The sequence below is a fragment of the Balaenoptera ricei genome, chromosome 11, assembly GCF_028023285.1.
Source record: "Balaenoptera ricei isolate mBalRic1 chromosome 11, mBalRic1.hap2, whole genome shotgun sequence".
Lineage (NCBI taxonomy): Eukaryota > Metazoa > Chordata > Mammalia > Artiodactyla > Balaenopteridae > Balaenoptera > Balaenoptera ricei.
Genome location: NC_082649.1, coordinates 84,163,312 through 84,185,158, shown reverse-complemented (window position 1 = coordinate 84,185,158; position 21,847 = coordinate 84,163,312). Strand labels below are relative to the sequence as shown.

General features: G+C 36.2%; 1 protein-coding gene across 1 annotated transcript in view; it reads left to right on the top strand.

The window, feature by feature from the left end:
• SUCLG2 (succinate-CoA ligase GDP-forming subunit beta) overlaps positions 1 to 21,847 on the top strand; it is a 264,080-nt gene that overhangs the window by 143,102 nt on the left and 99,131 nt on the right. The window contains exons 8-9 of the mRNA XM_059940153.1: positions 9,053 to 9,214; positions 11,342 to 11,484. Of these exons, the coding sequence (XP_059796136.1) occupies positions 9,053 to 9,214; positions 11,342 to 11,484 (305 nt within the window). The remainder of the gene's footprint in view (positions 1 to 9,052; positions 9,215 to 11,341; positions 11,485 to 21,847) is intronic.

Here is a 21,847-nt window from a genome sequence, read left to right as displayed (position 1 = left end):
TTTATTTAGAAACATCCATCCACCATCACCCCCTAGTTTTCATGCCCCTCACTGCTGCTACAATGGTAAAGATTTAGGCTGGATCAGGAGCCACAGCACTTGGGTGTAATGAATGCACCTGCTTTTATGGAACTGGAACTGTTTGAAGCTTTTTAGTTTACCTAAATCTGCATGTAATTTCACCTTGTGTCTCCTGCTGAAGTTATGTCATCATGGTGAAGCCTCTAGTGCCCCATCGTCAAACTCTTTCCCGTTACTTGGTTAGCAGCAGAAGGAGACATTTTTGTGGAGAAGGTTTTTTCTTCCCATTGGGTACTTGTAGTGTATCAATAACTGTCTTATATCTCAGCACCTACCACCCTTGCACCGTGTCTTGCATACAGCAAGTATTCAGTAAGGTCTTATTAATTTGATAGCAAAAGCTTGAAAATGTGCATGTGTTTATGGTGGGGGGTGGAATATCAAGGGGATAGGATAGTGATAATGTAAGTTTCATGAACCTTGTCTTTTTTAGTATCTTTCAACACCAGTGTCTTGTTTGTTGCTTAGCATGTTGTGAGCAGACAGTAAATAAGGATTTGCCATTGGACTAATAAGTACCCATTATGTGCAAATATAAATAAGTTGTAGACCAGCATGGATGGTACAGTTTTTTCTCTTTAGTATATTTCAGAGATTGTATAGTCAGACTCAGAAAATTTAAAATACCATGTCCTTGGAACCCAGAGAGGCCTGGGATTGCTGTGTTCCAGCCACATATGTGGGCTAAGCCTCAGTTGTTTTTTGTTTGTTTGTTTTTGTTTGTAAATCCAAAAGAGTGGGTAAAAATGATACCTATCTTGTAGGGCAGTTGTCTAAATGAGGTGATTGGTGTAAACATCCAGTGTTAGACACAAAATAGGCTGGCCCCTGACATTCATAAAATGTATTCTTCTCAAGTAGTATAGAAGTAGTCCAGGAAAGGTATAGATTTTATATTTTTATCTATTTTTTTGTTTTATTTTGTTTTTTGTTTTTAAAGATTTCAGATTAGGACAGGCAAAGAGCTCATGTTTAGGAAACCATTGAAATTAATAAGTTTCATGGTTTACACAAGTGACCACTAGATAAAATTCTGTGATTGGTCATTTATAAGCGAACTACCTTTATTCTTAAATATTTGAAAAATTGCATTTGGCTGTAAAATAATCAGTATTTGATATAGAGAGGAGAAGAAAATTGTTTCTGGAACTCATACTTCAGGCACTGTGATAAACTTTTATGTGTCTTCTTTTTTTATTGTTTATCATAACCCTGAAGAGTTAGGAGTTGTTATCTCCATTTTATAGAAGATTGAAGAATGAATTTGACTCCCCCATGGGCAGTTAGTTACTGGAGCTGGGATTCAAACCCTTGTCTTTTGGAATCTGGTGTGCATGTTGATTCTGATATGCCAGACTAACTTATGGTGACCTGCCTTATTTTCTATTTTTTCCATCTTAAACTGTTAATTTGCTTTCATCAGAGTGATCTAGAAGTAGTCTCCAGTTTGGGAATATCAGTTAAAATTCATGCTGCATTGAGTGGCTGATAATTAAATCCAAGAGAGGAAGTTCAGTTTAAATTCTTAAAGGTCATATATTGCTTTTCAAGCTAATATGCACAAGCAACCTGGTTATTTCATATTAACAAAAAAAATGGAAATTCAGCCATCAAGTTGGATAAAAATGGCATTTTCATTTAACCCTTTGGGAAGTTGTCAGTCACAGATTGTGGTCTGGCAGCAGGGAACAGGGCTACAAGAACCTTTTCCTAGAGAGTGTTTGTAAAACCTCGTAAAATCTGAAGTTTCCTTTTTAATTATTAAGAGAAAGGAAAATTATTGAGCTTTTTCGAAGGAATCGTCCTAAAATACATTCCATGTATATAGTTCATTAAAACATAAGTCTTATGTGATATTTTTAAGAGCAAAATTATCTTTAGCTATTAATTTGTTCATTGTACCATAAAAGTTCAGCTATTGAATTATAATCACAATTAAATAAGTGTGTTGGTTTATAACTCCTAATGAGCAGTAGTCAAATTAAACCCAATTAGGAAACGTTGATGAATGACCAAATGTACAAATTGATCTTCGTCATTGTCACAGTGCCCTAAAGCCACCCTTTATTTAGGAGCTATGAAAGTAGTCATTTCTATCTTAGCAATATTGACAATATTTATAATCAGAATACTTAAATTTTTCCTTTTAGATCAGTAAGAGCAAAACATATAACCTTTCCCATTAAAACCTTGACTTAACAATTACTCTTTTAATTTAGAAGTTTAAGAAGCTTGGCATTACACCAAACTTTTTACTTTAAAAAGTTTTAAACTTATTCCTTGTACAATTTCTTTGTAAAAGAATTTCTTCAGTCTTCTATTGCTTGATGAGGAACATTTTTAAAAATTCCAGGTGAATGGTCATATATATGCATAATAGATGACACACAGGAGAAAGAATAGCATTGGCCTTGATAACATCTACGCTGCTAGGTCACCAGTGGGGAATTTTTGGTACACCCCAAGAACGATTTTTTCCAATGTGATTAATAGTCTGATTCAAACAATATAAGTGGGCACTACTGACTGTAATGTAGTTTAGTGACTACTGGTTAGGGTTATAATGGTTGTTAGTGACACAAACCTACATCAGCCTAGTTTTTGTTAAAAAGCCCCCTGGGGAGGTGGGTACTTATTTTACTTGTGTTACAGAGACGTTTAAGGAGTGGACTGGCTTAAGGTATGAAGGTAATCAGGGGTTCTCTGGTTCCCCAGTGCTGCTTGCCTCTAACTCAACGTCTTTGTCCGCCAGCGCCTCTGGAGCTGTCAGCCAAGGTGGCTCTCAGTTTTCATCATTCTCCTCCAGCAACAGTAACAGTCCTTTCAGATGATGCTGATTGGCCCTGCTTGGGTCACATGTGCACACCTAGACCATTCACTGAGCTGGAATCACATGGTGAGAAAAAGGCAGTTTTGCAAAGGAAAAAGGGACATTGAGTTAAAACATGTCTATGAGAATGACAACTTTTATTGAAATGAAAGCAAACAATTAAATAGAAAGAAATGAACTATTTTCCTTGCTTGTCCAATTGCAGTGCCAGATTTAATTCATTAAAGCTGTAGCCAAGTAAAAAGCAAGGTTTTTTTCATTTTTAATTATTTACCTATCTTCATTTACTTATTTTGTAAGCCACTGTGAGATTTTATATCTTATTTCTTTTCGTCCCACTCAGCCAGATCTGCCTGCACACAGACTCGTTTCTTTGGTATCTTTAAAACAATGTTTCTCATTGGGGAGGGTGGGCATTTTGTTCCCCAGGGGCTGTTTAGCAATGTCTCGACACATTTTTTTACTAAAATGTAATTGACATACAACATTATATTAGTTTCAAGTATACAACACAGTGATTTGATTTATATCTATGTCTATCTATTTAGTGAAATGATCACCACAGTGAATCTAGTTAACATCCTTTTTTGCTTTTCAAAACTTGGGGTGCAGGATGCTACTTGCTTCTAGTGGGTAGATGCCAGGGATGCCACTGAACATCATACAATGCACAGTGCTGTCCCTCTCATAAGAAAATGATCTCACTCAATATGTCAGTAGTCCTGAGATTAAGAATTCCTGCTCTAAGGCATCTTCATCAGTTGGAGCCCAAATCCATTCACTGAGCTGAAGGAATTAAACCCAATTTAAAACAGTGACCATCTGGCCAAGATTCCAAGAGAATTAAGGCTGGGTGATCCAAAGTTAAGTGGCACATCAAATTCCTTTCTTTCTTCAGATTAATTTCCCTAAATAACCACCCTGTTGCTCTGTGTTAGCAAGTGCCCATGTTGTTGGTGGGTGTTTCTCTGTGTTTCTCTCTTTATACACAAGACTATTTTCAAGAACATTCTCAGTTCTCTACATTCCTCCAAAGCTCCCTCCCGCCTAGTGTCTATTTTTCTCTTTTCACAGCAACTAAAGAAAAGTTCTCAAGAGTATACAACTCTTTGAATATTAACATTTAACGGAAAGTGGACTAATTTGGAAGTATCAGCGTTTTAAAGCCATCTTGGCAAAGCGCATTTCAGTAGCACGTTATGGTTATTTATCACAAATCGCATTCAGTACATTGCTTGAAGACAGATTATTTTCCAAAATAATTATGACAAGTCTTATTTCCTGCTGTTTTTATGTTTCTTTTATGTGTGAGTCTCCCCTCTGAAATGTATTTTTCTTTTGTTTAATTCTGTGGCACATTCTTCTGTTAAAACTCTAGGGTCAGAGGCTGCTAACTGCCAGTCACGTTCTTCAGTTCTTCATCGAGGTTGTTGAATTAGCAGCTCACAGGATCTCACACCATTAAACAAAACAACAAAAACACCCTATGAATATAAGTACTGCAGCTTTCTTTGATATTTGTTCAGAAGGAAAATTCATTTGTATAATCTATCAAGCATATAACAATATGCTTTTGATGGTGAAAATTGTTTTATAAATATTAATAGGTGTGTTTTTTTTCACTCACTTTGTACACAGAATGGCCTTTGTTCGAGCTGAATTTTCTATAGAATTGAGGTTTCATTAATGTGACATTGAAAAGTTTAATATCTGAACCAAGCTCAGCACCTCCAAAAATACATTTTACCATAGTTTATTGTCTTATTAAATGAAAAAGCCAAGGTCTGAGCAAGGAAGTTTATTTTATTGCACTATTGTTGACATAGCCAATCCATTTTTTTTAAACATCTTTATTGAAGTATAATTGCTTTACAATGTTGTATTAGTTTCTGCTGTATAACAAAGTGAATCAGCTATATGTATACATATATCCCCATATCCCCTCCCTCTTGCGTCTCCCTCCCACCCTCCCTATGCCACCCCTCTAGGTGGTCACAAAGCTCCGAGCTGATCTCCCTGTGCTATGTGGCTGCTTCCATTTCACATGTTGTAGTGTATATATGCCATCCATTTCACATGTGGTAGTGTATATATGTCAATGCTACTCTCTCACTTTGTCCCAGCTTACCCTTCCCCCTCCCCGTGTCCTCAAGTCCATTCTCTATGTCTGTGTCTTTATTCCTGTCCTGCCCCTAGGATCATCAAAACCATTTTTCTTTTTTTTAGATTCCATATATATGTGTTAGCATACAGTGTTTGTTTTTCTCTTTCTGACTGACTTCACTCTGTATGACAGACTCTATGTCCATCCACCTCACTACAAATAACTCAATTTCATTTCTTTTTATGGCTGAGTAATATTCCATTGAATATATGTGCCACATCTTCTTTGTCCATTCATCTGTCGATGGACACTTCGGTTGCTTCCATGTCCTAGCTATTGTAAATAGTGCTGCAGTGAACATTGTGGTACCTGACTCTTTTTGAATTAGACAATCCATTTTTAACCCACCAGTTCTGAAAGTGTACTTGGAGGGGTCTTGCAGGGGGAAATTAGCATGTAAGAGTCAGTAAGTATTCAGGGATTGATCTACTCCTTTTGTGCAAGCTGAAAGTTTTGGTTTATTTTGTTTGTTATACTTTTTTGTTTTCACACTAGTATGATGAACTTTCCTAAGTTTCTCCTTCACTCATACAAATATGATACCTGTGACTATTTTTTCAGTTGTTAAAGTAGGATACAAATGTGATGAGAAATGTGGCTTAGCTGGGATTGGCAACCTTTTTCTGTAAAGGGCCAGTTAGTAAATATTTTGGGGTTTGGGGGCCATTTAGTCTCTATTGCAGCCACTCATCTCTGCTGTTGTTTTGGGACAGCAGCCATAGAGGTGTGTAAATGAATGGTTGTGACTGAATTCCAGTAAAACCGCATTTACAGAAACAGGCAGTGAGCTGGCCTAAGGGCTGTACTCTGCCACTGCCTGACTTAGAGTCTCACTTGGGGCTGTTTTAGACACATCTGTAGCCTCCCTGGCCTTATGCAACCGTGTGGTGTGATTCAAGGATCACCAAAGTTATCTCTTTCATCATCATCCTTTAGGCAAAATCTCCTTCTCTGTCAGTCCCAAAGCCTGAAATGCCAACCATTAAAATCCTTCCTGTGGGAAAATTCTGATGTATTCAGAAGATCGTATTTTTATTGAAAACCATAGGTAACCTGTACATGTGCAAACTCCAGTAGGCATTAGTTTAGATGTACTCTAAACAGAAGTCTAGGATTATAAGGGAATGGGACAAAGTACAGGTCATTTTTAGTGATAGGAAGAGAAGAGAATCCTGTAGCCTGGGCCATAAGGACCTATCGTATTTCTGAAGCCCTAAGAAAGCACTGTGCATGTAGAGGATGGCATTGGTAATAATGAAAATAACCAGTGAGTGGCAGCTGTCAGTGAGGCGCAGTGCTTTGCATGCATCCTCCCCTTCCTTCAGTACAGTGCACTAGAAAATACTCTGGTCCCCATTTGATCGACAAGGCCACTGGGCTTAAGAGAGACGATGGCTCCCTGGTCAGGAAGTGTGAGAGTTATAATTCATACCCAGGTGTTTTTGGTGCCGGAGTCTGCGTTAAATGGTCAGGTTCAAGGGAAAACTTTCAGATGATGTAACATTATGAACTGAGATTGTAAGGCAGGAAAGCACTTTGTATGTTTGGGACCATTTTAAAAATATTGAGCAGGTTTAACAAATATGTGTCTAACAGAATCCACGTACCTCCTTAAAATGCTTTATCCTCCTTCCAGCGCCACCCTCCCCGAAAAAGATTTAGGCATTAATGGTGGCAATTCAGTTTTGGATATTTTTCATTACTCCTTAAAGTTGCCTTACTTACTTCCTATTTATGTAGTGTTTTTAATTTCTAAAAGCACTTGGACATACATACATTGACCTAATTATGTTGTTTACTTTTCTCTACAGAGGGAGAACAGTTGGCAAGGGACCGTAGTAGATACACCTTTTTTCCTACCTATAGATAACCCTACCATCCCACAGTCAGTATCTTTAGGTCCTAGGTTAACTCTAAAGTTCTCTCAAGGTGGTCCCCAAATAGTGAACTCATTTCTGTACTTGGCATACATATCATATTACAAGAAAAAGAGTCTTTTGAAAATCTGACTTTGCAGGCATTTAGCTGGGACTGCCTTCTGTGCTTTGCATACATATCCATTAATTACACTTTCTCTAAAGTAGCTTGTAACTGTAGTCTTTGTAAGGGGCAAAGATCAGCCTGGACCTATTTTGATTTACTGGTTTATTAATCTTGACCAAGAATTCTTTTATTTGAAACTCTTCACTTAGGAAGTCAATTTTATAGCATTTGCCCATTCATTCTGAACATGTTGGTTTCAAGTAATCTTGCCAATGAGTAATGGAGGAGCTAAAATTACTAATAAATTAATTAATATATCTTTGTAAACCCAATGGAAAGCCAACAGTGATGTTGCTTTCCTATCGATTATTATACCAGTCATTAATTGCTGAGAAAATGCTACTGTAGCAAGCAGAGAACATTGGCCAATTCCTTTGGTAATGTAGGATTCCATCTTTAAGATTTCACTATTCTGGAAAGTAATTACTCATTTGCTCTGTATATTCACAGTGTGTGGGTAAAGGGGTTGGACATTTTGTGGCAACACAGAGGACTCAGGCAGACATTAAATTCCATATAAGATTCTCCCTTGTCAGTCAGTGCTACTTTAAGTAATTTGTGGTTTGGACTTTTATTTATGCTGAGAATTCTTAGATGTTAATATGACAGTTCTGCACAGATTTGTACCGAAGTGCTCAATAATTGTGGTAGAGAGACCCTTGGAAAAAACCTCTACCTGGGGTCTTTAACTCCAGGATGCTACAATATAACAATATTTTCTTTTCATAGGAAGCAAGTGGGACTAACAGACCATTGTCATTACTTTAGAGTGAAATATATGAAGGTGGTTCTTTCCCTGTCAAGAGTTAGGTGCCTATCAGCAATGCTGGAGGAGAAGGGGTAATATCTAAATTCATGGTCAGAGATCCCTGCCTGTCGATAATCCCAAGCAGAGTAAAAGAAGGTTATGATGGAATGTCATCACAGACAATTACTTTCTACTCTAAGGGATGTAATAAAAGAGATCAGATCCAAGACACCAAGCACACCACCCCTCCCCACTGCAGTCGCTACCTGATTGTACATGTGGAAGATCTGTAAATCAAGGAAAACTCTGTGGTCCATCCCTGTCGCTGAGTGAGTTTCATTGTGTCCAGGGCTCCTAGCCAGTAAAAAGAGTTAGAGATTTCTGCCAGCACCAGAGGGTGGAGACAGTGGTGCTAATAATGCCTGACAGCACTCCACTGTAACTGACTAGTCTTGGTCTCTTAATGTTTTGTGTCTTGAATTACAAGAGTCAGAAGATGGTCCTGCTCACGTCAAGATGATGGTCTCGTTTTAGCAGACCCCAGAGGAAGTATATCAGCAGTCTAGGGATTGTTGTTTCCATTTTTCAAATAAGAAAACTGAGGTCCAGAAAGAAGGTTATTTTTATCAAAGTTACAGATTTAGTTAAGGATCAAATAATTTAAAAAATCTATTGATTCTGGCCTGGTGTTCTTTCCACTATATCTTCTAGACATATTAGTGAGGATACTGATTAAATAAAAACTTCACTTTGCAACATCAAAAGAAGGACATAGGGGGACAGCATTGAGTGTTATTGTCTAGTCTCTCCTTGCATTGAAGTGAAAGGTTAAATACTAAAAATAAGAACTGTAATAAAAATTGCAAATCAAATCTGTATGTAGCTATGCCAGTCTGTAGCTTTTAATGAGTAATGGCAACTTACATTGTTATTTTATAGAAACCAACAGATATAAATTATTATGCTTTTTATTAGGATGTAAGTCCCTTGAAAACAGGGACCATGTCATATTTGTCTTTGTAGCCTTAAAGTTTAAAGGTCAAGAAAGCCGTAACAGCTTCTCCTGCCTGAAGCATGAGAAAAAATGACAGTATTTGACTTTCTTTCTCCTGCACTTGTCAGCCTGAAGAACTTAATTTATAGATCCTTACGAGATATTTAGGTATGTTCCTTTTTTCTTTATTAGTTGTCTGTTTTGATGCCAAGATAAACTTTGATGACAACGCAGAATTCCGACAAAAGGACATATTTGCTATGGACGACAAATCAGAGAATGAACCCATTGAAAATGAAGCTGCCAAATATGATCTAAAATACATAGGGCTGGACGGGAACATTGCCTGCTTTGGTAAGAAAGCAGTTATATCAAAAGAATGATTTGTGGATTTTTGCAGAATTTAGGGCCCCTTGGTTTCTGAAATGTTATTTCCCAATAGCAAGTAAACATATGAGATTTTTGTAGCCAAAAACTCTTAAGAAACAACCCAGAATTTCTTCCCAAAGTTCATTTTGGCTGGTGGTCACCAGTTTAAAGCAGGGTTTCTCACTTCTCGCGCTATGAACATTTTGGGTTGGATAATTCTTGACTGTGGGGCGCTTTCCTGTGCTACATTGTCACCAGTTGTGACAACCAGAAATGTCTTCAGACATTACCTTTTGGTAAGCACAGTCACCCCAGTTGAGGACCACAACATTAAGGTATTTCAGTTAAACTTTGATTAGTAAAGGTCAGAACTTCTGCTACTCTAGTCAATGTTAATACGCTAGGAATTATTCTGAAATTTGGGTTTAAGATAAATTGCTTTCTTAGAGGAAGTAGAAGAGAATGAATACTTTTATCATTATACTAAAGTTTCAGGTGCTGTGAAAACCAAATGATAAAATGTTTACTCCATTATGTCAGTTTATTAATAAGACAATTGATTTTATCATAGTCATCTAAATTTGTAAAATTGGCTTATTAGCAGAGATAAGAATGGGTCTATAGAGGCAATACAATTTCTGCATTGTCCACAGCGTGTGGTACTGAGATTTATACACTTTCCGTTTCTGGTGGAAGCAATTCATCGCACTTGAAACCGAGGTCTTAATCTTAATGGAATTAAAATAAAAAAGATTTGTAGCTCATTAAACCAGCAGTATCATTATATTCAGAACTGAACAGACCTCATCCAGTAGTTTGCTGTTCAATACAATAGAAAATGACATCCAATTACAAGTGATACCAAAGGCTCTTGCTTTGTTTTGTAGCAAAAACTCTAATGTACCAGATCACTCACATCATTCTGATCTTGATAAGTTAATATGCTCTCAATATTTGTAGGCGTTTAGAAAGGGGAGAGATATAATGGTGTGTTTAGAGCAAATTAAATACATATTCTTTGTAGCCTCTGTAGGAGTGTGCATGATTTGACCAAGGTAGCAGTCTCATAAGCTATGATTAACACATTTCACATTGTTTTAAGATCATATATAAATGATTTTTATTTTAGTTGTCCCAGACTTAATTAAATTAGTCACAGTTCATAGGCTTACCTGAGGAATTCAGGGGTCAGAAAAAGTGAAAGGTACTTTACCTGGAGAGTTTCTGCTGTGTTCAGCACTTTTTGGGCACTTTCTAACCTAAGGAAAGCAATTTCCTATAATTAAGCTTAAGAAGCAAAGGAAGTGCAGTTGATCAGTAAAACTTCACTCTGGAAAATAAGAATTTTTATGTTAAAACTCTTTCCTTGGTTTCTAAAGAAAAGCTACTAGGATGTTGGCAACATTTTGGTTCTAGTTTTAATGATCAGGTTGCTAGTGAACATTTCTTATATTAATTTGAAACAGGAACGGGGGTTAGGAATATTGTTTTGATGCTGTAATTTGTTCATTTGCTTTCTAAGTTTCTCAGAGAACACATAAACATGCATGGTTGCGCTAAGTGTAAAAAAGCGTGGAGTCCTATTGAAGTTGGGACCCCTGTGGTTCAACCCCAGAGGGATGCCACATTCAAAGGAGCATATTCTCAGCAAGCAAAAAATTGAAAGAATCACATTCTTTACTCAAATCTCTTAAAGAATATTAAAAAGAATGTAATTCATAAGCTCTAGCAACTTTTCATATCCTTTTTCCTCTCTTTCCCATTTCTCTTAAACACCGTACTTTCCAGAACCTAAAACTCCTTCCTCTACTAATAGTCCAAATTTATTACTTACTTAAGCTCTTCCCTTCTTTGTGTTTCCCAGATTGATTTAACTTCTCAATAAATCCTTCTTCCCATTCCCAGGTCTTTTTTGTTTATTCTTTATATGCACATTTCCTGATTATTCTTAAAGTCTATGAATTTATCTGGTTGAATAGAATTCCGAGCAGGGTGGAAATTGGCCTAGTGAAGTCGGGGTTCTCTTTTAGCAATATGGGGGAGGGACAAAATTTATGCACCCTTTCATGCTGTTAAATTTATCCTGTCTTGTGTGCCATTTGCATTTCACAGTGAATGGTGCTGGACTCGCCATGGCTACCTGTGACATCATTTTCCTGAATGGTGGGAAGCCAGCCAACTTCTTGGATCTTGGTGGTGGTGTAAAGGAATCTCAAGTACATCAAGCATTCAAATTACTCACAGCTGATCCTAAGGTAACCTCTCTCTTTGTAGGGGAGATTGCATGGTGTAATGATTTCTCACCATCAAGGTCTACCTTGTTCCTGCTGCTAAGGGTTAATAAGCCAACCCATGTACTTTGCAGCCCCAGGTGCAAATCCTGCCTTATATCCCATTGAATGCATGATGGTTTAAATCATCTGGGTGAAAGGCTTATAAGTGCCCCTAGGATTTTATTTCAGGGTATGTGCTTACAAAGTTCTGGGAGGTAGAAGGAAATTCTTTTAAAAAGTGTAGTGCAAATAATGAAACATGGGTTGGCATGAAATATTTTTTGGGTCCTTCACACTGAAGCGATTAGTTCTATGCTTATGTGACTTAGAGAGGACTGAGTCTCAGATTCCTTTCATAAAGATGCTGAAGATATTATAAGATTAAGACAGAAGAAAGTTACAGGCTTATAATATTATATATTACTGGAAAATAATGACCCCACCTCCTTCTATATGCTTTTCAATTTACATCTCTGACAATTACATACATTACAGTTCGTAACATATGCTCTAAGTAGCATATAATGTTGTTTCATGGGCATCTTCTTAACTAGAATGTAGCTATCATACTCATGCTAGGTGCATAGTAGGTATTCAGTAAATATTTAATCAATTTAAATACCAATATGGTTTGTTTCCATTGTAGGTATTCAGTTGTCTATGAAAACAAGATTTAGGTGGATATTATTATATTGAAAAGACTAATATTTTTTGAATATCTGATATATGTCATTTAATTCTCTTCACAATTCTTTGGGGTAGTGTATATAGCACAACCATATGATTGTAAACTTTATTTGAGAATCATTATCTTAATATTGTTAATATGTGACACGTTCTCTTGGTTCCTGACATATCTGAAGGCATGGGAAATCTGAACCATCACAAAGAAAATCATGAATGAAAACAATATCAGATTCTTTTTAAAGAAATGTTGTCTGAACTTAATATGGAAGCTTCCCACTCATAAATAGACTGGCATTTTGGGTATCATGTGCATGCAGTTTTGTCTTAGGTTAGTGGTATGCTTGTCTGTTTTCATTATGACTAGTTGGTAACCTTATGTTTTTGCTGTCTTTTCCTTCTGATTCACATACGCACACATAAAATTGTTAAACATTATTAGCATCTTATCTTCATTGCTCCAGGGTTGTTCAGGAATAGCAAAGTCACTGAAGTCCAAAGTCACCCAGCCGTGAAGTGTCTGCAGTTGATTTTTCTGTTTACAGAAGCACCTCGTTTTCATTGGTTAAGTAGGAATATTATCAGAGGCTCTGTAATCATTTATTAATTCATTTATCCCTCCTTCCTACTTCTTTCTAAGGGAAGAATAATTTTTATCCCAGAGATTTTCAAACCAATTGAAATCTGTCAATACCATGGACATAATACACAGCTCTTTAAACTGCTTGAACTGCAAAGTACCCAGAGGACAGGCAACTGTAATGAAATACTATACATTTAATGAAACTCAGTACTGAGAATTAAAGAGAACCATCAAAGGATTAAATCTAACAGGACAATCATTGCATTTTCTTTGGAATATCTTTTCTTAGGGGCTGATCCAGAATTTTAATTTCATAAAAGTACAGGAAGGGAATGAAAAATCACTTGGAGAACTTTTTTTGTTTTTATTTTTGGAAAAAAACAATCTCTTCAAAAATGTTGACTTTACCCTATAGAATACTTTCAAATGCTTGGAGTATTTAAACTTTTTTGAGATTTGACTGTCATCTTGTATAGATAAAGGTATGTGGGAGTTATTTTATTTTTCTCATGCTATATCAGGAAAATGCATGCTTGGCTCATCTCACAGTACATTTTCCAAATCTTGAAATTTCAAAGCCCGTTAAAAAGCATAGAAATGTAATGGGTATTTTCAATCCTGGCATTGTTTCACAGATTTCAGAGAACAGAGGCTAAAAAATAGTATAGATGAATTGATTCCATTTTGCAAGGAAACTGGTTATAGTTCTGGCGGTAATTATTTCAAGTAGAACCCCATCCATTTGCCCAGCAGTAGAGATTCCCCAGAGCCCAAAGCTAATTATTTCAAAGGTATTGATTTTCTTGTTAGATATAAGGATTAGTCAGTTGAATACACTGAAACTCAGAATTACAAAAGGCCTGTTGTTGTTAAACTTAAATCAACTGATACTAACAACTACTTGTTTGTTATATGTACAAGCTAATTCTACTGATCAAGTAATAGACATCAACATTCATATGGATTGGCATATGTTTCCACTCCTAATGTCAGCCATGGAGCTGAGACTTGCGTTTCTTTCACTTGACTATTAGCCCAAATGCTGATTTTCATTGGGACACCTTTATACCTTTATAACTGATCTGTTCCTTATTTGTTTGTAATATATATGAAGTGAAGTTCCTCTGCCAAACTGTCTAAAACAAGAGTGTTTACTAGGTAGCTTTCTAAACTGGATTCCCATGAAGTGTATCATTAAATATTTTATAATTCTCTTATTTTCCAGCTGGGCTTGAGATGAGAGAAAGGTAATAGAGTTTGTTCTGCTGGTGGTAGAATAGATATGATCTCACCCTCATCATTTTAACTTCCAGGATTCTAAACATTAATGTTCTTAAAATCACAGGGAGTAAAATTGATATAAAATAAAAAGTAGAAGTAGGATTTTGTGGTAATCTGTAAAGAATTTGAACACATTTAAAGGAGAAACACTATCAAGAATGTTAGCCTTATGTTTTTGTTTTCCTGATTGGTGCTTTGGCTTTTGCTTCTAATTTTAAATTTAGAATTCCAAAGGTGTAGAAAATGAGTGCAACAACATCTGGAGTATGTAAAACATCTTGTATAAATGAATTAAAGAAAAAGATGGTTGATATGAATCTCAACAGTAACCTCGACTGTATTGTCCGAAGTTAAGCAAATTTGTTGCCCTCGGGAGGCCTGATTTTGAAAAGCAGTAGCATATGATTGGCATTAGTGAAGTCACTTCACTTGATTTGACTGTGCTTCCTGGTTTAGATCCAAGTTAAAGTGAAATTTTCAAAGCCCTTTAAATGTCTAGCAAGAAATGTGCTGTATAAGCACCAAATACTCATTTAAGAAGGAAGGGATTCTTGGTGGGGCTCTGGTGCCACGCAGCCTGGGTTGCAGTCCTGTCTTTAACACGCATTGGCTGTGAGACCTTGGGCGTGTCATTTAACTTTTTTGTGTCTTGGTTTCCTCTTTTATAAAATGGAGATAATAACAGTACTTATTACCTCAGAGGGTTACTTTATTGCATGAATTGAGATACACAGATTTCCAATTTAAAGGGGCAATAATTTCATATGACAGTACCATCTAAAAATTTAATAAACTTTTATTAAAAGTATAACTTACATAGAGGACACTATACAAATCTTAAGTATGTAGTTCGATGAATTATGACAAAGTGAACATATCTGTGGATCCTCTGACCACATCAAGAAATAGGACCTGGCCAGCGTCATGGCCTGAATGTTTGTGTTTTCTCATAATTTATCTGTTGAAATCCTACCCCACAATGTGATGGTATGAGGAGGTAGGGCCTTTGGGAGGGAATTAGATCATGAGGGTAGAGCCCTCATGAGTGGGATTATTGCCCTTATAAAAGAGACCCCAGAGAGCTCTCCCACCTATTCCACAGTGTGAGGACATAGCTGGAAGTTGGCCACCTGTATACCAGTAAGTGGCCACTGAATCTGCTGGTGCCTTGATCTTGGACTTGCCAGCCTCCAGAATTGTGAGAAATAAATGTTTGTTGTTTAAACCACTCAGTCTATGGTGGTTTGTTATAGCAGCCTGAATGGACCAGGACAGTCACCATCCCAGTAGCCCCTTATGCCTCCCCACTATCCTCCCCCTACCCTGCTTTCTTCCCAAAGGTAACACTCTCCTAGCTTCTAATATCAAAGATATGTTTTGCCTGGTTTTGAGCATAATACAAGTGGAATCATACATTGTATACACTTTTGTATTTGCCATCCTTCACTTGACTTTTATTTCTCAGATTCACTCATATTTTATGTAGCAGTGGTCCACTTATCATTATTGCTGTATAGTATTCTATTGTATGACTCTGCAAGAACTTTTCTGTCATCTTCTATTGATAGACATTTGTGTTATTCTTATGTTTGACTATTATGAATAATGTTGCTGTGAACATTCTCATACATGTCATTTGGAGCATATTTTTGATACTTGGAACTAGAATTTCTGGGTAATAGGGTATGCATATACTCAGCTTAAATCGATACTGCCAAACAGTTCTCTAGACGTGGCAATTTACATTCTCATAGGCGTGTGTGGGAAGTCCAATTTCTCTACACCCTCATCAACATTTTAGGCATTCTGGTAGGTGTGAGGTAGTATCTCATTGTGGTTTAATGCCTTTTTCTCATGTGTTTATTAGCTACTTGAATATACTCTTTCAGCTTCTGTCACTTCATGTATAAAGTAGACCTGAAAACAATACCCCAAAGCATTGTTTTATTATCATCTAAGATATATGTGGAAGTACTTCGCAAACCTTTCTAAAGCATGATGAAAACTTTAGTTTGTGTTGGGTTTTTTTTTTTTTGAGCGTTCATTTTGATTATCATTTTAAAGGCTTAGATTTAGAATTACTGAAACAGTTGGGGAATAAATGGTCATCTACAGAAATGGGAGCTGTCTGAAACAGTTCATTGTCACCAGTGTTACTGCCTGGGTTGTTTTGAAATTGATTAAATGTGTAAGCAATTCAGTAGCTTGCAGTGATTCTCCCTTCAGACAACCAAGAAAACACAGTTTAATAAAGGGAGGACTAAATTCATGTTTGGGAGAACCACAAAATATAATTTGGTATAACTTTGAGGAGAGGCCAGCTGTTTTAGCTCTGTGGTAAGTGCTTGAAAAGTCTTTAGAATTTGAGGCCAGGGACATAAAACTGCACGCTGTATTTTTGATAAAGGGTTTATGCAAAGGCCTTAAGTTGTAATAAATATGTTTTAGAATTAATACATACTAAATGCCTCATGTATTGTTGATTATCATATATTTAAAAACAAAACAGTATCCTCTTTTTCTCATATACATGCTTATATCAGAAGCATGAAGAAAAACTTGTTTTATTACATGCCACATGTATTTGCTGTAATGCCTTATCTGCAAGGGAATATTTATTTTGGGGGTTAATAGAACTCTTTAGGGACTAATTTTCAAATATAATGTCCAATATATTTTAAATATGAGCGATATTTTTGAAATGATTACCCTGCACCTCCATTCTTACAGCCCAGTTTGAAAACAAATTTTACTTTCATATAGAGTTGAAAAGCAGCCATTCTTTATGGTGATCATCTACCTGATAGCCTAGTCTGAAAAGAATAAAAATGCTTTTGTACTTCTCGATTTGGAAACTGTCATTTGGTTTCCCCTTCCCCTTAGGATAGCCTCTCATTTAGGGTAACCACTGTGCATACACTGGAGAGTGGAAAACCATCCTCCCTGGGCTCATTTCTTTTCGCAGTGGTTTTCCTACTGTCATGAATTCATAAATGCTGATTTTGCATTTCTTTTCCTGATGTCCATTTATCCCAAATTTCCAAGATTGTCTGGCTCTCTATGCCCAACTTACTTGCCAATACTGTAAGAGCCAGGCCCTGGCTCTTACAGTATTGGCTCTTTCCGTATCTCACACATGATCAGTGTGTCTGATAGCTACCGCATTTTCAAAGCACCTCTAATGGAACACTCTAAATCTCTTTTCATGCTCCTTGCTGACATAGCCTCAGAAATAAATAAAAAATAATATTTGTACGCTTTGCTTCTCAAAATTCAGATTTTAATACACCTTACTTTGTTTTGTGGTAAGTGATTTAAAGAACTTAACAGACTTTGGGATATTTTAGCAAATTTTATGATTAGTCCCAGCGTGCTCAGTAATTCATTATGAATCCTGTATGGAGAGGCCTTTGTAGATTGTTGAAGAGAAATGGACCACTAATCAAATTATAATATCATATAGGTTGGAAATAATATATACTTATTACAAGAGTTAGGATTTTTTTTTTCTTCTTAATGTTATTGCATTGAGAAAACAAGTAGTTGAACTCAGCAATTAGAAAATAGTGTATTTCCTAACAAGTTGATCAAATAATGACCAGGATTAATGTCAAGCATCTCTGAATCTTAAGAATCATCTTATCATGGTAGAGTGATGAAGGCAGTTTTACTATTATTATTTTTGAGGTATTGTTTTAGAATCCAAATTAGCTGGTAGAGGAATCACTGGGTGTGGAGAGTGAACTTAGTAAAATTATTCTGGAGAACAAGTTTAAAAACCTTTGAACTGTGAAGACCTCTGATTCTTCTTCTCTGCAGAGGTGAACTGTAGTTTGGTGGGATGAGCCCCAGTGGATTCAGGAGATTGAAGACACTGAATCCTCTTTCTTCTTCCCTCCATGCTGCCCCCACCTACTGCCAGAGAATTAGGAGTGCTGTCTCATTCATAAATGAGCAACATGTCCATATGGGCTTGCTGAAGAAATCGGCTTGACTCACAGTGGCTTTCTACATAGGGTTCTGTCTTTGTTTCAGGGTATTTTATTAAGCAGCATCCCTTTTCCCCTAATTATTAAATTAGGGAAACATAAAGTAGAAAAGTACAAAAATACATTAAATTACATGTACATAGACTTTTTTTTTTTTTAGCATTTTCTTTTTTCTTTTTTTTTTTTAATTTTATTTATTTATTTTATTTATGGCTGTGTTGGGTCTTCGTTTCTGTGCGAAGGCTTTCTCTAGTTGTGGCAAGCGGGGGCCACTCTTCATCGCGGTGCGCGGGCCTCTCACTATCGCGGCCTCTCTTGTTGCGGAGCACAGGCTCCAGACGCGCAGGCTCAGTAATTGTGGCTCACGGGCCCAGTTGCTCCGCGGCATGTGGGATCTTCCCAGACCAGGTCTCGAACCCGTGTTCCCTTCATTGGCAGACAGATTCTCAACCACTGTGCCACCAGGGAAGCCCCCTACATAGACTTTTTGATGAATAATATAGTGCAGCATTTTTGATAAAACTAGTATCAATATAACTGACACTATTATATAGTCTGCTTTTTTCACTTTGTATGTACATTTTGCCTGTCTTTGTGCAGTACTCCACAACATCCTCAGTGGCTAAATAGTATTCACTTTTATAGATATATGTTTACTTAACCAGTCCTCTGTTATTTGGTATTCAGGTTGTTTCTGACTAAAAATAATGCTCCTGTGGACCTCCTTGTATTCATAACTTTACAGACAGGTCAGATTATTTACATAAGATGAACGTTGAGAAGCGTGAGGGTAAAAATGTATGCAGAGGTTAAGTTTTTTACACTTACTGCCGAATTATTTCAATACTAGTTGAAGGAACATAGAGGGTTTTCATCAAATAAGTTTTCCTACATCCTGGCTATCATTACTGTGGCTCTTTACTATCATGAGAGGTAACATTTTAAATTATTTTTCTTTTATTGAGCATTTTTTATTACTTCTGTTATGACCTGCCTATTAATATCTTTTGCCCAATTTTCCATTTTTATGTCACTCTTTTTCACAGAGATTTAAAATACAGGTGTGTGTGTGTGTTTTGGAAATCAAGGGAATGGGCTCTTTTATATATGTTGTCACTCTTTTTTTTCCATCCTGCCTCTTGTCTTTGAATTGGTCTATATAAAATTTTATTATGCCATTATATCTATGTCCACCTGAAATACTGTTATGTAAAGTGAGACCACTTAATGCGTGTTATTATTTTTTGCTATTATTTACTTAGTTTCTCATAAAACTTTTAGTAAGACTTTTAAAATTTGTTGCTTCATGAATCACCATTTAAGGTACAGTTTCAAGTGGAAACATCGTATTCTCCACCCCTCCAAATGTGACTTAAAGCAAGATGATGTTGTGATTAAAATGGCATGGTTCTTTAGTTATTAATAAGATTCTTAGTTATTTTCAAGGAATATTTTTCAAAGTATTGAAGGAATTTCATTGTAAACTAATATGCATTTTTTCAACCAGGCTTCTTAGTACAGTTGATTCCCACTATTTGCAGGTTCAATATTTACAAATTTGCCTATGCTCTAAAATTTATTTGTGACCCCAAAATCAGTACTTACAGTGCTTTCGCGGTCATTTGCAAAAGTACACACAGTGTTGAAAATTTTTACTTATCCGACATGCTGTTCTCAGTGAATGTCAATCAAGGCAAGATTCTCCTTTCATGTTTCAGCTCTCTTACAGTAAACAAGTGTCATTTTCACGATCTATTCAGTGCCCCATTTTTCATGTTTTTGTCCTTTTTGGTGTGTTATTTTGTTGTTTAAAATGGACCCACATGTAGTGCTAAAGTACTGTCTAGTGTGTTGTGCCTTGCAGAGAAAATACATGTTAGATAAGCTTTCTTGAGGCGTGATTTACAATGCTGTTGGTCACAATTTCAATGTTAATGAATCCACAGTGTATATTAACTAAGATACACTGAAACAGAAACAAACACACAGAAAACAAGGTTATGTACTGATAGGTTGGCAAAAATGTTGTGACCAAGGGCTCTCAGGAACCTAACCCTGTATTTCCCTTAGGGGCGGTGGATCAGTATTCACTAATTCAATGTTCATTGCAACTTTATAGACCATAACTGCTCTGAGTAATGAGAATTGCCTTTATAAAGTTTTGGGTAATTATGGACAGCTCTTCAGAATCATATGCTAGAGACTCCATTTTATCTTTTTTAAGAAAGGACATTCAGGAACCCCTAATGTAAAGTTAAAAAACAAAAAACAAAAAACTTTTCTTCTCATAATTTGCATTTATATGTTTCCTAAAGGGAAGTATTTTGATTATGAGAACCTTTGAAATGGGTCACTAATGGCTTTTGAGACATAGTAGCTTTATACCTATGGATTAAGTGAATAAACCTTGAGAACATTTTAATTTAGTTTTCACTTTTCAGTTAAGAATGATTTCCTTACCTAGTTAGGTCCCTTCGCTTTATGCTTTTTGAAAGTTTTCTTTACATTTAAAAAATTGATCATTTTTCACTTTTATAAATTTACCTTTCCTACTTAAAAGTATAAGATTAAAAAAATTACCCCTAACTTTATTCACATCACACAACTGCTGTTACAGTTTGTTAAATTTCCTTCCAGCATTATCTGTGCATATCTTCTTTATAAGGTTATAATTAGGATGTCCTTCCTTTTGATGGCCTTTTTTTATTAGTCCAATATTACACGATAATCATCTTCTCATGTTGTTAGCTGGTCTCCCTGACTGTGAATTTTACTAGCAATATTAGTAATTGGCAGTGTTTTAAAGGCTTCTTGTTATTTAGAAGATAATTTAAAGAAGCCTAGTATTTAAAATCTTTTTCAAAAAGTATGTGAACTTTGTAAATCAGGTTTGCTAAAACAGGGTACAATATAGTTAACAAATGCAATAGTAACAATCATGAAAAGCTTTGTGTTACAAAACAAACTTTTATACAACAAAAAAAGAAAATCAATGTAATCCAACATCTACATCCGTTGGAGCTGCCCTCCTTTCCTTTGTCCTTTACTCACTACTGCTTTGCCAAAGTGTTCTAAGCAATGTTGCTTGCTTTATTATGGACCTAAAAAAAGGTTTTTTTCATTTGAATAGTTTATGCTGCAACTTTAATAATTTGGATGGCAACTCTCTTGCAATTAGAGATCCTTTGTGAACATGGATAGATATTTTATCTACATATCCAGGACCCTCTCCTGGGATGCTTGTTTACCACCTTTGAGGTCTTATGAAACGGAGCATTTCGAACACACATATTAGTTAGCATTCCCAACGGGCAGCTGGCACAAATCCTAGTTAATTATTTTTCTTCTAGCTTATCTGTGAGTTCTTTCATTAGCCGTTATCTGTAAACATTCTGGACACATCCCTTTTTCTCAATTAGAACTCCAGTAGAATATTTTTGAGCAAACATTTAGGTGTCTGCTCAGAGGCCTTAGGATCGTAAACAGTGAACAGAAAATCCATTTGGAGCTTTAACCCATGACCTTCTAGATTTTACTTGTTCTTTAATCCCAAGCAGTACATTTCTCTGAGAAGGAGACATAAGCGACTTAGAATCTTCACTGTGTCAATGTGATCCAAGAATATTGGCATTTGGCTAGCAGGCGGGCAGGGAAATGTCCAATTCATACTGTATTTAGATGACTTCTGATATTTTTCTGTGTTTTGTGATCTGTGATTAGTCGTTGTACTTTATAAACGGAGCTTCTTCATGAAGCTGAACTTCCAAATAGCTAATCCAAATGCTCACAGTGTTAAGCAAATTCCAAA